General features: G+C 37.7%; 2 protein-coding genes across 2 annotated transcripts; one reads left to right on the forward strand and one right to left on the reverse strand.

The window, feature by feature from the left end:
• Positions 1-840: 840 nt before the first annotated feature.
• LOC107801000 (uncharacterized) lies at positions 841-8,109 on the reverse strand. Its single transcript, XM_016624264.2, has 5 exons — positions 7,258-8,109; positions 2,588-2,645; positions 2,407-2,490; positions 2,167-2,308; positions 841-1,365 (listed from the first exon to the last, which is right to left on the reverse strand). The coding sequence occupies exons 1-5, from the start codon at positions 7,799-7,801 to the stop codon at positions 994-996; spliced, it is 1,200 nt and encodes a 399-aa protein (XP_016479750.1). The 5' UTR covers positions 7,802-8,109; the 3' UTR covers positions 841-993.
• Positions 8,110-9,748: 1,639 nt separating this feature from the next.
• LOC107801003 (photosynthetic NDH subunit of subcomplex B 1, chloroplastic-like) lies at positions 9,749-12,961 on the forward strand. Its single transcript, XM_016624266.2, has 6 exons — positions 9,749-10,508; positions 11,483-11,673; positions 11,744-12,001; positions 12,099-12,204; positions 12,449-12,534; positions 12,702-12,961. The coding sequence occupies exons 1-6, from the start codon at positions 9,918-9,920 to the stop codon at positions 12,865-12,867; spliced, it is 1,398 nt and encodes a 465-aa protein (XP_016479752.1). The 5' UTR covers positions 9,749-9,917; the 3' UTR covers positions 12,868-12,961.
• Positions 12,962-17,179: the final 4,218 nt, after the last annotated feature.

Consider the following 17,179-nt stretch of genomic DNA (forward strand, 5'->3'; position numbering starts at 1 on the left):
CGCGAGCTAAGGATTATTATAATTCAGGGTCATGGTAAGACTAAAACAAAAATAGCTTATGCTACTCGCCTAGTTTTTAAATGTTAATGTCAGCGCAATTCAAGTTGATTTTCAAACCTGCAAAGTTAATGCCTGCCTCGACCACAAACGTTGACCTGAAAATAATGTATTAACTTTGTAATCTCTTCTGGTGGGGCCCCTTCGGGATGACCCAATTGGTTTGGAGGACGGTTATCCATACATATGAGCTGGGGTCAATCCCCCCTCAGCCTTCTGGGACGAGCCTGTCAAGCGGGGCTTGTCTAGGCAGTGACAGAGGTTGTAGCGACTACCGATTTTTCTGGAGTTCCAAAAAATCTCTTCTGGTAGCGGAACAGAAAGCGATAATAACAACAACAATCCAGTATAATCCCACTAGTGAGGTCTCAAAAAGGTAGTGTGTACGCAGACCTTACCCCTACTCTGGGGTAGAGAGGCTGTTTCCAAACAGAAAGCTATAACGTTAGTAGTAAAACAAATATAGAGACAGCATATAACATAAAATGTAGAAAAGTATTAGTCAACCACCATTTCCTAAGCTTGTCTTTTAATGTAATCTATGTTTTTTTCGTCATTCTTTTTCAGATGTAATTTCTTAACCTGGAACGCTGGATGATTAGCGACTCACTTGTCCAGCCAACTTAATTTTCCCCACTTAAAACCTACTCCACCTTGCCCAGTTTTGCCTAGGCCTATGACATTAATTTTTTTATCAAATTGTATACACACAGCCTACGCAAATTCCTCTTAAATTTTCATCGCTACCCCTACTTAGCTGCAGATAGCCTAAAGCCTGAGATGTACACAGCAGCGGGAAAAAATAATAGCAAGGTCATTTATACACAAGCACTTGCCGCCCTTTCAACTGTATCGCAAACAAGGGCGCAAAGCCACCAAATCTACTACTAGGAGTATAAATTACATATCACTACTTTGACGCCTTGACACAATTCACTATGTGGATAAATTGAAGTCAGCAATAGCTCTTATAAGACCCATTTCAGTTTCATCCTTGAGTTGTTGTTTCACTTCAGTCTTGGCCACAAGGCCATCATCTTTGTCCATTCCATCAATTGCAGCTACACAATCATGAAATCTGAAGCAACTAATGAGATGGTCGTTTGTAATTCCAGCTACTTGCATGAAAGAGTACACAACAGTAGGCCCGACTCCTCTGAATCCTCTTTTAACTAGGTCTTTGCTTATCCCTTCTGCTTTTGATGTCTTCATTGGCACCTGCCTTGCATATCGGAACTGACTAACTATAGGTTTGTTGTTCACAAAACCCCACATGTATTTGTCGAAAGATCCAAGCTCATCGATTATCTGAGAGGATAACAAGGGCATGGCGTCAAAAATTGTTTCCAAGTAACAATTACTACTCACTGACGCTGTTATATTGAGGAGCCCAATATGGATTTTACTTTAATATTTAAACAAGACAAGTTATGATTTAGACTACTTTTATGTAGTCTAAAGTATATAGTTCCTATTTCAAAAGAACTAAATAAAAGCCGCTATCCAAATTCACACAAAAAAAATTAATGATTTGACCCTCATACTCCGAAATCCTTACTTTTAAAAGAAAAGAAAAAAATATTTGAGAAATATCGTTTCTCTTTCTCCTTTCAGAAGCTCTTTGTTATTTAATATACCCCACTTCTAGAATACCGCACCTATTAAAAACACAGCTAATGCCTTATATTTCATAATCATATCATATCTGTAGTTTCTGACTTTAACAGCACATCACATGCAGCTGCCAACTATTTTGAAAATTTTGCACCAAGTACAGAAACCCATCAGTTTTCTGAGAAGCAGAATTATCGACGGAAAGGCTTTCTGCTCAAGACAGCTGATACAACAAACGTAGACCAATTAACTTGAAAACTATTGGGCTCTAATTTATTTGCAGCGAAGAAGCAATTTCCTGTTGCTATCTTCTTTAATTATCTAACGATGGTCCCACAGCCTCCTATTACGTTTTGTAAAATTGACAGCCATCTTGGTGGAATTATCTAAGTATTTCGATTTATGACGAAAAAGAGCCAAGCACTGAGTAGAACCCAGTACAAATTCTTCTTCAAGACAAGGACAACCCAGTAAGAGAGAAAACTTTGCACATACCTTACAGGTTTGGCGTGCATTTTCAATAATTGCCCGCAGCTTTACCTCTGATAAGAGAGTGCTGGCAGGACTTCCTGGTGGTGCTATCTTCTTCTCATTTAGTTTTGAGACTGCAACTGGGTCAAAATTTTGAAAGACTTCTCTGCATAACAAATAGTTCCAGCTTTTGTAAGGCAACCAGATATGAAACAATAACCCATGTTCTGGTACTCCAAAGCACTGGTGCAGAGCTTAATGTACCTAAACGTATGCCTTTTACTGAGAATTGCTGGCCATGAGAGTTCAGCTAATGCGGTGCATAGACTGAGAAGTTCAAAAAGTTTCCTGTAAAATAGCAGTAACTCAGACTGAGCATCACATGAAATTGCCTTGTCATTGCATGCTGCAGAAGAATAAGAAAATACAAAGTAGGAGTACGCACTTGTCGTCATGGACTGGAACTCCCCATTCCTCATCATGAAAAGCAGCATATGATGGATCTTTTGGCAAAATGAAACCAATTAGCAGAGGGAACTAATAAGAACGTAACATCTACATTATAACAACAATATATCCTGCAAAAGGGATTACTACCAATATAATGGCAAATTCCAAAACTGGATCAATAACAGAATCCATCACAAACAATGAATTAACCCCAATCGCAGACTTACAAGGATTAGCTACATGAGTCTTCTGTCTCATTTTCCCCTCTGTTCAACCCATTTTATTCCACTACCAAATAATTTGTCTTTAAGGGAAAAATTAGGCTTCCCGTCACGGAGATATACTACCGGAATAGCACTCCCGACAAATAATAAACCTATATGGATCCTTTTTTCTTTTAAATGAAGTAAGGTATTGCATTAAATGCATCAAGAAGATGCAAAATAGATACAAGAGAAAACTTGGTTAACTCCTAATAGAAAAACAAACCTTTTTAGAACAGGGAGTTAACCAAGACCAAAAAGGAATGGCGACTAAACCATTCAGAGGAAACCTATATGGATCCTTTGCTTAGAATCGATCACGAAAATGGAAAAATTTACCCTGATCAACTTGTTGGAAGAGTTGCTACTTGTTCCTCAATGTAGGAAAAGAAGAACAAAAGTAAATCCAGCTAGAGAGCTAGATCACAGACCATCATATGTGTGCGACAAAATGGAATAGAGACGTACACAAACTATTAGTTTTACATGCACTACATACTTATTCAGTATCAGGTTCCATGCCTAACACTTTGACCTTTCTTAATTTTATCCGTTAGTTCTTAAGCGGTTAAGCCCAACTAAGGGAAAAAGAATCCGAAATTAATTCTTCCCCTCATCAGGTCACAGTTAATAGCGGACCCAAAAATGATCCTATCATCATAACACTTCTGTCGCTTCTGTTTCTTTTTTGTTTTTGGATAGTATCGTACTCCTTTTATTTTCTTTTATTCTTTTTGAGAAAGGTAAACAATAATACTATCATATTTTCCATCTTTAAACCCCAAATCTCATCATTAGGGAACGGAAAGGTATAGAAATGACCCGCTACATCTCATAATAGGCTGTAAACTCAAACACCATGGGAGGAGAAGTGGCAAGTGAGAATCCTATACACCAATCGCGGAGGGGGCTTCACTGATAGCGGTGCACCAGAGGAAGCCAAAGCTCAGTTATATCCTATCATCGCAATCATGACAATGAAGGTTCTGGCCTGCCCAAGGATTTTATTTATATCAAAGGGGCCAAGACAGCAGCTAAGATTGCCACAAAGACTACAGTAGAGAGAGATTTTCTAGAAATGATTTATTAATACTTCAAAATGATTATGTTTCAGAGCTCATGCATGGCCAGTCACTTAAATTTCCCGACATCAAGGACATAACCCATCACTCCTCTGACCATGTTTGATATTGTTAGACAACAACAACAACAATAAAGCAGTGTAATCCCACAAGTGGGGTCTGGAGAAAGTAGTGTGTACGCAACCTTACCCCTACCTTGTGAAGGTAGAGAGATTGTTTCCAATAGACCTTCGGTTCAGGGGAAGCATAGTCACATCACTTGTTGGAAAGAAAACAGTAGCGTACAAACCATGGAAAGGAAACAATACAATAACAATAAACTCAGCGTAATCCTACAAGTGGAGTCTGGAGAGGGTAGTGCGTACGCAACCTTATCCCTACCTTGTAAAGGTAGAGAGGTTGTTTCCAATAGGCCCTCTGCTCATAGGAAGCATAGTCACATCACTTGTTGGAAAGAAAACAATAGCGTACAAACCATGAAAAGGAAACAGTAACCCGACATATTATCAACAACATCAGGATAACAAGAAGGATACGCTCACGGCTACCTACTAGCCTTCTACCCTAATTCTCGATCTCAATATCTTCCTATCCAGGGCCATGTCCTCAGTAAGTTGAAGGTGTGTCATATCTTGCCTTATCACTTCTCTCCCACCATAGCCAACCTCTCACTCTCCCTCTCACTGGGGCATCTAGGCATCTCCTTTTTACATGCCCGAACCATCCTAGCCTCGCTTCCCGCAACTTATCTACCATGGGGGCCACTCCCACCTTGTCCCAAGTATCTTCACTCCCAATCTCATCTCTTTTAGTATATTCACACATCCATCTCAGCATCCTCATCTCTGCTACTTTGCAACTTCAGTACATGAGAGCTCTTGACTGGCTAACACTCCGTTCCAAACATCATAGCCGGCCTAACAACCACCCTATAGAACTTACCTTTAAGTCTAGGTGGCACGTTCTTATCATATAGAACACCGGAAGCGAGCTTCCATTTCATCCACCCCGACCCAATACGATGAGTGACATACTCGTCAATCTCCCAATTACCTTGGATTCTAAACCCAAGATACTTGAATCTCTCTTCGAAATGATTTGTGTAACAAGCCGCACTTCTACGTCCGCTTCGTGAGTTATTCCAGTGAACCTGCATTCCAGGTACTCAATCTTAGTCCTGCTCAGCCTGAAACCTTAGACTCCAGGGCCTATATTCATACCTCTAACTTGGTGTTAACACCGTCCTTCGTCTCGTACATCAATACTATATCGTCCGCAAATTGCATGCACCAAGGCACCTCTCCTTGGATGTATTGCGTCGATTCATCAGGACAAATAAAAACGGGCTAAGTGCAGATTCCGGGTACAATCCCATCAAAACCGGAAAATGACCTGAGTCTCCACCACCGTCCTTACTTGAGTCTTGGCTCCATCGTACATGTCCTTAATCACCCTAATGTACGCTACATGTTGACAAAAGAAAAAGAGAAGGAGGAAGAGAAATAGCAAATAAGGGAAAAGACTATTAAATAAGATGCCGGAGATGTGGTTTAATAGAATGATGCTAATGAATAAATTATACAACCATGCATGTTACTAATATCCATGCATCATAAATACACTATACACATGGGACCTACAATCGAATGGTAAAAGAAAAGTGCTCAACTTGCATGGATCAATAGATTCTGAGGCTAGATTACAAACTAGTTAATGAGAGTAATAATCCCCCCACCCCCCACCCCCCAGCTTTTGGCACTTGCCCTCGGAGTTGTTCAATGAAAAGGTGCATTCTCATCAAACTTGAACATAGAACCTCATAGACGAGCATACATGTGTTCGTACCTATCAAACATCCTTCTAGCCAACAACCCAGCTACTCTATGTAATAATTAGTAATAAGACACACATCATAACTAAGAACACACCACTAGTTACTTCAAAAGGAATTCACAAAGCCGGTGGTCAGTTAGATAAGACTGGCATCTCATAAAGAGCCATGTGGGGGCACTTGGAGAAGCATGCACACCTTGTAAATCATGTCTATAAGACTGCTCGGCAATTACAAGACGATCCTCTTTTAATGCCCAAGGAAATCAAGTTTACAGCTCGGACACTCATTAGGCATATGAGGCATCTTAGGAAATGCCATGTACAGATGACTTCCCAATTAATGATGGGGAAATTTCACTCCTTTGACCATTCTCTTACCTTCTTTGTTCATCATAAAAAAAATATGAAACTTAAGCGACTTCCTGAACAGGCGTATGCTACTAGTTTAGAATTGCTTTTACCTTCTTTACATACTAGGTCAAGTGCTCCTCTTCATTGCCTCAAGCAACACCAGGAAGGGAATTAAATTCCAACTTCAGGAACTCAAGAAAAAAGGGAAGTTGGAAAAGGGTATGGAATTAAATTCCAACTACAGGAACACAAGAAAAGGAAAGTTGGAAAAGCCTTAGTACAAGCTGTCACAGATAAGCATATTTACTCACATTAATTTGCGTTAGGTGGTAAAGGAAACTGGAACGCATCTAAAAGATTAACTGTTAAATAATTACCAGATTTCCCCTAACTTAACGCAACCATTACAGGAAAGTCTTATCCAAAGAAATCCGATCAAGACGTAATTGGGGATTCAATTCGTATATAAGATCAGCTTCGTGGAACAGGTAATGTTATCCAATACGTAAATAGTAACCATGAAGATAATCATAATCTGTAGGAGCATTAATACTAGATTAGGTTAGGATATAATAAAGGTAACGGATACATCAATCAACAACGAGCATTTATCTAGATGGACAAGCAATCTAGCTGGTATCCAACAGCATAGCACTATATAACTCAGATGGTAGCAGGCTTGAAATATGACAGCTTAGGGGCACAAGGCTTTTCAAAATGAGATCAATGAGTTAGCTAATACTCAGAATTCGAATGAGTCTCCTGAACTCAGCTGAAAGCAGAACTAGCCCAGCTTTGAAATGTGGCTGAACTATTGAGTCCATTGTTCTGTGTCCCAATAAAGTAAAGAAATCCAAACCCCATCTACACTTTTACAAACTTCAGTAGTACATTTAAAGATGAATATTCATATTCTAGCAAAGACCTACATATTTCCATTTTCTGCTGCTAGTGGATTAACTAGGACTTATAGATGAACCAAGGACACCAGTGTCAGAAATGCTATCCCACAATTATGTAAGAAACTTAAGAAAGAGACAATTATGCAAGACACTTAACAGTGCCTTTGCCTTATCAAAAACACAGTAAAAAGACATTCAGCAAATAAAATTGCAACACTATAGAAGTGGACATACCAGTAGTTGGGGTCACCCAAGCACACCTTTTCTTTATCACTGAAGCATCACCACTGACGGGACTGGGAGACAAGCTTTCCGATTCACCAACAGATTTTCCACTTTTCTCAGACTTGTCTACTTTCGGGCTGCATTGCTTCCTTCGTCCAGACTTTGGCGTCAAACTACCGCGGCTCAATTTCCCCGTGGATGCTCGGCTATGAGAAGAGTCCGTTGAAGCATCAGAAGAACACGAGGCATTGAGCGATAAATTAGGCCTCATCAACAAAGTCCTATGGTCTTGCTGCTGTCTCAAAATAGAAGGAACACTCCCACATTTCTTCGAAGCAGCCACCGGCGACTTTGATTGCGGCAACGGATCAGCTCCTGGAAATTTCTTGCCCTTAGACTCTTCAGTCTCAGCTGGCTTGTTGTTAGTCTTAACGGGCTTCTCAATGGGCTTTCGTAATTCAACGGATCTGGCCTTATTACCCGCCGGCCCGAGTACTGGTCGGACCTCGGAATCAGCATGGTTCATCGATTTAACCCTAGGGCCTCCAGACATTGAAGCAATTACAACTCTAGAAATTCAAAGAAACTAGAATTTCAAATATGCTAGGGTTGGACTGCTGCGAGAGCAAAAAAAAGTGAAAGGAAAAAGAAGGTGCATTGTAATTGTTGTGGACCGGAAGGTAGAGAATAAGAACCCTAGAGAGTTAAAGAGCACATTGTCGACAAGAAGAAGAAAAGGAAGTAGATTCGGGGGTTGGGTTGGGGGGGGGGGAGTGGGTAGACAGGTTTAATGGGAAATTGGAGACTGTCCGATCTGGGAAACTAACGGCGACTTCTTTAAGGATGTTTCTAGAGAGAGAGACCATATTACTACGGCTCGTTCTTCATTTTCATTTCAGCGTGATCAACAAAAGCCACCACTTAGCTTTTGCCACGTATAAAATATTTCTACTTTATTTTTCTTTTTGCGTTCTCTTTTTCGTTTATCTTCTTCAATTAGTATTTCTCAATTTACTAATGTTCTCTTCTTTTTTTTACTTAATTGAAAGGGGCATTATTTACACAATCTAAGAATATTTTTCTGGTTTTATAAACTAGTATAATACACTTTGAAGAATAAGAAAATATTACGTAGAGTACAAAATTTAGAATAAAAAGGCACATACTAACTACTAAACCTTAAAATGTGTTTTTTAAACTACCATTATTGGACCAATATGAAACAGAAAAGGAAAAGGAAAAGAAAAAGAGGGGAATTGCCAGCTCAAAACAGAGTTCAGGATAAGTACGAAACCAAAATGTGGTGTTTGATTATTGCTCCTCTTACTCTATTACTGCAAAAATGATAGAAGAAATTGATTTTGACATAAATTCTATATATTGAAGCTAACTTGTTAATTTGGGATGGGTACGTGACGGGGGAGTAGCAGCTACACCTATTTATCTAAGAAAATTTAGTATCGAGGGACCTAGGTTTTATTTGTAGTCTCCCTTTCATTTTTTTGGGGGTGTGCAAAAGTGGTTAAAATAACTTTTTTTTCTTTTTCATATCAACGGCTTGCAAGCATAGCTTGTTCGTAAGAAATGTTTGGTCCATTGATTAGTGAAAATTTTGATCTTAATTTTTGCATTGTTGCCTTCCCCCTATTATACACGGAACTCATGTTAGTTACGTAATACGTAAGAGTTTAGAATTAAACTTTCTGATAATAGTTGCTCTATGACTCGTTAAAAAAATGTGAGATATATCTTAATTTGATAATTAGGTTTGAGTATCGACCAACCCTCAATCTCTAAGTTTGAAGTATTACAAGTTAATAATGCTAGTTTTAGTTTAGTACTACTAGAGTACTGTTGCATTATATAATGTCAGATTGGAAATGGAAACCAAAAATAGGTGATGTAAAAGTTACAAATGAAAGTTTGAGTACAACTTTAGTTTCATGGACATCTTCATATATATTAAGATTATAAAGAGGAAACAATACTATCAAAGGAAGTTACACTAAAGTCAGTAGATCAGAGACTACTCACAAGCTAGTTAGTGAATAAAACAAGGCCTAAGAATTTACTTTTTCCCTTTTAAGATCTCGTCTCTCTCCCTCTATGTAATCTTTTCTTCCTTTTCATCTCATCATTGACTCTTTTTCTAATCTTGCTTTTTTGACTTGATAGACAGTTTTGCGGAGTTCTTTTCTTTAAGGCGCAATTGGTAAAAATGTTGTCATGTGACCAGGAGGTCGCAAGTTCGAGCTATAGAAATAGTCTCTTGCAAAAATATAGGTTAAGACTGCGTACGATAGACCCTTGTAGTCCAACTCTTTCCCGGACCCAACGTATAACAGGAGCTTAGTGTACCGGGATGCCCTTTTTTCTTTCCTTTTCACATGCAACTTTTTCCTTGATTGCTTCTTAAGCAATCTTTTTATAGGAAATCTGTAACTGATTCTCCCTATGCTGGTGTACAAATATAGTATTGCTAGCACTTGTATTTTTTACTACCAGAAGTAGAAGACAAGGCAAGAACAAAGGGAAAACATTGGGACCTACTTATCCAACACCCTTCACACATTCAAATCCAACGTCAGCTTCTGCTATTCTGCTATAGTTTTTAGTAACAAAAGCAGTTCCTATCCCAAAATTATTGCAGAATTTTATGATACACTCAAATGGCTACAACTAGTCTACTACCTAAGTCCGTTTCTCATTTTCTTAATAGCCCACCTTCATTTCCTATAACCCATGTCACAAATGTACCTTTCTTGATTAAAAATCCATTGGATAACACATTTTGTGCCAGAAAATCAGGGAGTTTTCTGCTCAATGCTAAGAAGAAAAATCCATGGCTTGACCCTTTTGACTATGGTGATGATCCTGAAATGGAGTATGGTTCACTTTTTTCTGATGGTAAACAAGATGAGGATCCAAGACCACCTGATAATCCCGATAATCCATACGGATTCCTTAAATTCCCAATGGGATACTCTGTCGAAATTGCTTCCTTGGGTTTGAAAATTAGAGGTGATGTTAGGAGATGCTGTTGTGTAATTGATGGAGGAGTTTATGAGAATTTGCTATTTTTTCCAACAATTCAGATGATTAAGGATAGGTACCCTGGTGTTCAAGTGGATATTCTTGCGACGCCAAGGGGAAAGCAGACTTTTGAACTGAACAAAAATGTGAGGTGGGCTAATGCCTATGACTTAGATGATGATTTTCCTGAACCAGCAGAGTACACAGATATGGTTGGAATTCTTAAGGTTTGCCGCCATTCCATTATAACAGATCATTAATTAAACAATTTTTTGCCTTCTAAGTCTGGTTCTTGCTATATCTAGATGTATGTATGTAATTATCACACTGCATCTTAAACTTAGAGAAACATCAAACACTAATTAGGCGTTTGGACATAAAAAATGCAATTTTGGAAAAAAGGAAGAACTAGTATTTGGAGTTAAGTTGAAAAACGGTATTTGGAATTTGAATTTGTGTTTGGACATGCATTTAAACAATATTGCAGTATTGTGAGTGGGGAAAAAAAGTTTTTTTGAAAAAGAAAAGAGGTCGGGGTCGATAGGTGGCAGTTGGCAAGTAACTTGATCCACCCAAAAATGGTTCTTGAAAAATTCATTTTCCAACTTTTTTTAAAAAACTGAAAAATTTCATGGACAAACACATTTTTGAAAGAAAAAAAATTATAAAAATGGAATTTTTTTATGGACAAACGGGTCCTAAGCCACTTGGCTAGGTACGAAGATTTATTTATAATTATCTTATCAACGACTTGATTACGTAGATACTTACACCGTCAGTGTATATAATACTGAAGCTCTTTTCTTAATTATGTAGCTAAGTGATCACCTTGGTCTTAATATAATTGCACCTATAGTTATCTAGTTTAAACAGCCTTTTTGACTTTTAAGATTTGCCTGGAAAAGGCTAGTGCAATGCTCGCCAATCATCCAGATTTGTTTTGCTTTACCCTTTTGTTTTTTTTCCTGCACAAGTGTAGATTAAGATCCTTGTGAAGTCGAGCAAACCGTGTTTGAAAATTAAATAATTGCTTACACTAACTTCAAGATATTAAATTATTAATCACTTTTTCTAGTCAAATGGAGATAAAAATTTACTGTTCTGCATTTCAGCTTCAAGCTACCTGCATTATGAATAGAGAATTTATACTAGGATTTTTTTTTGGCTAAGTTATTTTGCTCTGATACATGGTTTATTGCAGAGTAGGTACTATGATATGATCTTGTCAACCAAACTGGCAGGGATTGGACATGCAGTATTCTTGTTTATGTCAACCGCCCGTGACAGAGTTAGCTACATTTACCCAAATGTGAATTCTGCAGGAGCAGGATTGTTTCTATCAGAAACTTTTACACCAGAGAGCATGAAACTTTCTGAGGGCGGATACCATATGTATGTAGATGTTTTAACTGAAATTTTAGTTTGCATATCACATGTTTATAAACACAGTTTTGTGACATAGGTATCGTCAGATGGTTGATTGGTTGGGCAGACCAGCTCGTAAAGTACCACGACAACCTTTACCCCCACTTAAAGTTTCAATCTCAAGAAAGATTAGGGAGGTTGTAGAGGCAAAATATAAGAATGCTGGTGCACAGAGAGGGAAATATATTGTAATTCATGGGATAAAATCAGATTCCAAAGCTTCTATGCAGTCGAGGGGCGATGCTGACAGCTTGCTTCCAATCGAGATTTGGGCTGAGATAGCAGAAGAGATTAGGTATGATGTCCGTGTTTTTCAGAAAAAGCTGGTTAGTCTTTCTCATCAAATGCAATAAATTTTGTGAGATATACTAATGGACAGCAAACTATATCAGGGGAATCAAACCAGTTTTTGTCATTCCGCATGAGAAAGAAAGAGAAAATGTGGAAGATGCAGTTGGTTTAGATGCTAGTATAGTGTTCATAACCACTCCTGGACAGGTTTGTTTTCTCTGCCAGATCATGATATCATATGTATTTTCAATGACTGATACACCAGTGGTTGAAGAAACATAAAGAGAGAAATTCTTGAATTAGCTGCTTCTGTTGCATGTTTAGTAGCAGCAACTTTATCTATATGCTGCTTTTTTGTCCACAAGAACGTAATGGAAGTATATAAATTTTAGAAGGAAATAGCAACACGAGCACTAGAAACTAATAGTGTTCACAAATTTCTCTGACTTAGCTTGCTGCTCTTATTGATGACTCTGCTGGAGTGATATGTACAAATACAGCTGCCATACAACTTGCTCATGCACGTGGAAAGCCAAGGTAATGTCATGTATTACAAGCTGTAACTGGCGAAATTTTTGCATCTTTTGCTGTCTTTGTGGGAAGTTTATACACTAGTCTTATATTTACTATCGAACTTACCTATTGGGGGGGGGGGGGGGGGCATGAAACCATGTCTGAAATCTGTTCTGGTTTTCTCTGTGCAGTGTTGGGCTATTCTGTTCTGAGGATAAGGCCAGAAGTTTTGTTCCTAATGCAGAAGAAAAGAAATGTGCAACCATTTCATCAGAGACGGGAAAATTGGTAGATATCGATGTTGAAGCTGTGAAAAGCGCAGTCCAAATTTTCACCATGCCCCTAGCAATCTTCTAAATATTACCTCCCCCATACTGTAAGTAGTTGGTATTCTACTTTCTTCTCATTGTAATTAATAGAAGCGCAAAGAAACCTTTGTTCTTTTCTCTCAGTAGCCATCTGTGCTCTCTCTCTATCTCACACACAATCCAATATACACTAATATAGGGAACATTTTAGCTTCTGAATAGTTTCCTCTTTAGGATCGAAAATAATTAGGTGTCATGCGGAAACTAGTAAGCAAATTTTGAACGACGATAAATCAAAGAACAAAAGAGAAATCTACTAAAAGAGACAAAAAAATTTAACGTGGTTCGGTCAATTGACAGTAGCGGATGTAGTATTATATCACCGGGTTCAACTGAATCCATAACTTTTAACGCAGAGTACAATTTTATGTGTAAAAATTCATTAAAATTACAAAAATAATAAATATGAACCCATAACTTTAAAAATATAATGAGTTCAATGCTAAAAACTTTAAAAGTTGAACCCATAAGATTTAAATTTTAGATCCGCCTCTATCAATTGACCTACGCCCACGACAGAGATGAGCAATCTACTATATAAAAGAGACATAAAATATCGAAAGAACAACCTCACGAAGAGACAAACACAAGTGACACACTAACACTTGTCCCGTAAAGTTCTCCCCCTAAACACGACTCTCAAACCCCACATGACTACATTGTGGATGCTGCTGAATAAGAAGGAAGGATCTCAATTTATAGAAGTCCAAAACTTTTGTCTCCAAAAAAAAGGACTAGCCAAATATGAAAGAATTATAATTTTTTTTTACAAAACAGAAAACTCAATTATGGTAAATAGGTTGTCTTTCCTTCGAAAGATAGGAAAACTAAATATGGTAAGAAAATCAGGACAAACACCTAACATAAGCGACTACCAAACTGTTTAACCAAAAATAGGGATTTCAGTCAAAGCTTATTTTAAGAAGAACTCGGGTTACTGATAATCAAGTAGAAATAAGAATAATTGATGTAAATAATAATTGAATAGAAAGTAAAGTAAATCTGTATATTCCAATAGTATTTCGTGTCCTTACAAATGTCATTCCTAACCTTTTATAGCTATTTCTAAGTAATACGTTTCTTTCCTTTCATAATGGAGTCATTATGGACAATTAATGTCATTTAATGTAACGTTATAATTATCAATCGTAACTGATTCAATACAGATTCTATAACGTTTTCCGTAAGTAATGTCTATTAATTACCAATAATATGTATCTATACCCCTTTTGCTATTTAGGTTCATTCTTCCGATGCGTCTTCAGAATATCAAGAGGTCCGAGCACCTATCTCTTCTAGTTTTCTTGGATCTTTGCCCATGCCTGATGAAGCTCGTACCTCTTCAACTATTCTTTGCCAACTGTCATTTCTTTACCAGTCCACGTGTCATGACGTGTCACCTCATAATTAATTCAATATATGAACTTGATTTTTTCTACAGATAATCCCCCCACTTGCCATTTATTCATCAATAGAATATTTGGGAAGTGGATCTCATTAAAGCGGGAACTTTTGCCGCCATTATACCTTCTCTGGAACTGATGCTTTATGTGTCACTTCCATTTAATGCTCATGACGCGTGGCATTTTCTGATTGGTTCTGCAACTTTGCAACGTATTTTAGGGTTTTTTTGCGGCTTCACCAATTACGAAGCGTCAGTTTCCATCATTATACCTTTTCTTTAACGGTTGCTTCTGAGTATAAATATAGCTTTTGTCTTTGTCATTCTCATAAAAAATTTAGAATATTCACTCTTGTTTTCTTCTTTCTCGTACTGCTATGTCTTCTTCAAACCCTAACCCTCGAAGAGTCCCCATTGTTGATGACCTTCTTCTTGCTCATGTTAGAAGCAGAAGAGGGAGAAGATTATGTAGTTTAGGGTCTTCATTGATACGGGGTTCTTCTATACCTCCAGTGAGTTCTACTCCACCTTCTAGAACTAGGGGTTTTCTTTCCCATAGACCTTCATCTGGAAGTAAAGATTCTAATGAACCCCTTCGTGATCCTTTGGTAGATGAAATTGTTTATGCTGAACTATCTTTTTACACTGATAGAGAATCGATTAGAAACCAAGTTTCTTCTATGTCTTCTTTAGAATGTGCTGATATTTACCCATCTCAAATCATCGAAGGACTAATCTCTGTTGTTCGTAGGGATTGCTACTGGAGGCCTGATTTCCCTATTATAATTCCTAATGCGAACCAAAGAATTACATCTTACTTGACCGGGTTTTCTTTTGTGTATACATACCCTTTTGCGCTGAGTTTTAAACCCCTTATTGATCCTGTTATCATTGAATTCTGTCATTTTTTCAACGTTTGTGTCACACCTCCTTTTTCGCCCGCGCCGCCGCAAAGGGGCGCGAAAGGGAGTTTTTCCAATTAAGGGACAATCGAAACGAGATTTATTTATTTATTTCAGAGTCGCCACTTGGGAGATTTGTGGTGTCCCAAGTCATCGGTTGAATCCTGAATCGAGGAAAAGAATGACTCTGTTTAACAGTCTGCGCATCAGAAATCTGGATAAGGAATTCTGTTAACCCGGGAGAAGGTGTTAGGCATTCCCGAGTTCCGTGGTTCTAGCACGGTCGCTCAACTGTTATATTCGGCTTATTTATCTGATTTTAACAATTATGTACTCAGTGCGAATTGTGATTTTTTTTTGCCGATTTTATTATTATTATTGTTATTTTTAGCAAAGAATTGCAACGTCGTGAAAACGTATCTCAGACCTCGCCACAATCAATGTACCCGTGGTCATAGACACGTTTCGACTCCGTTGATATTTAGATTTGGGTCACATCAATGTACTCCCGCGTTTAAGAAAGTAAATTATTAAAGGCGCGCCTAAAGCGACTAGCGCATTATTATTTTTGAGAAGGCCGTGAAGTCTTGCTAAAATGGCCCATCCGAAGTCTAATTAATTATTAACCCTTTATTGAGGGCCCCTCAGCTTGCGTTTTATTTGGCGAGGCTCGTCTCATTTATTTTTTAAAGGGCAATCCTAAAGTGACTACATTTCTATTAAGTTTGTCTCTAAAAGAAACGAGAAAAGTCTTAATTAATTACATGCTTGACAAGTAGTTATTGGATTACAGTAGATGATAACGGTAATTTACACTCGAACTCGTAAAAATGGAGAAATGTTTCGTGCCTTTATTCTATAGTGAACTACTAAAGCTGAAATTACCAAATGCATACAAAATTGTCAAGATATTCAAAACAAACTGACTATTCTCCAAATTGATTTAAACTAACATTCCTAAAATGGATTTAAACTATTGGAATTAACGGCTAGGAAATGTTATCAACACGGATTCGAATATTGACCTATATGCTGCCTAACGGAATCAAACACTGCCTATTTAAAATCTGCCTCAAATAAAAAAAAAGCTAGAGATGAAATATGGCAACTAAGCCCTTAACTTATTTGTTCATTCTACAAATCACATATTTAACTACATGGAATCTGTAATTGACAACTACAAACTATAGTTTAAAAACCAAACAGTTCCAGTTAAATACAAGACTACGTCATGCATTCCAGTTGAGTTATAAAACTAAACTATATAAATACTTGTCACATATCTTATTAAACTATAGATACAACACTAATTCATCAAATACCCTAGCATTTCATTTCACTTTCATATCTCACAGCCGCATCAGTATTGATTCGAAAGTGTACCTGGTATTGAAATAAAAGAAAAGGAAGATGAGAGATCAGTAGGGCAATAACAGTGCAACAACAGCAACAACAACAACCAGCAACCAGGAGATTTAAAACCCAGCAATAAACTCAGAAATCCAGTTGCAATTTCAGAAATACAAGGCAGCAACACAGATATACCAGAAACAGCAACAAATAACCAGTGCAGACCAGAAATAACAAACTCAGAAAACCACTTGAAACTTCAATGAAATCCCAAAAACAAACCAGCAATCACAAACAGAACAGTAGAACCAGAAGTACAATCAAACAACAAACTTTGATTTCTATTTTTTAAACTCTCCAAGAAAGAAACACTTTGAACTTTTTATTAAACACTAACAAAACTGATTCTGATTTTCAGAAGTGAAAGAAAACCAACTCTCCAACCTTTTTTTCCTCTCCCTCTTTTTCCAGCCTCAACACCCTCTTATACAAGTCTGCCCTCTCTCAAACCTACTGCCTGACCCCCCTTTTCCACTAAATTTGAAATTTTTCACTTAATATCCACTAAGGAAACTTTTCCTTATTTTCAGCCCCCCATTCCCTTTTGTTCCCCATTACCACATTAATTTAAAGACACTAACATCCCA

The sequence above is a fragment of the Nicotiana tabacum genome, chromosome 6 (genome assembly GCF_000715075.1).
Source record: "Nicotiana tabacum cultivar K326 chromosome 6, ASM71507v2, whole genome shotgun sequence".
Taxonomy (NCBI): domain Eukaryota; kingdom Viridiplantae; phylum Streptophyta; class Magnoliopsida; order Solanales; family Solanaceae; genus Nicotiana; species Nicotiana tabacum.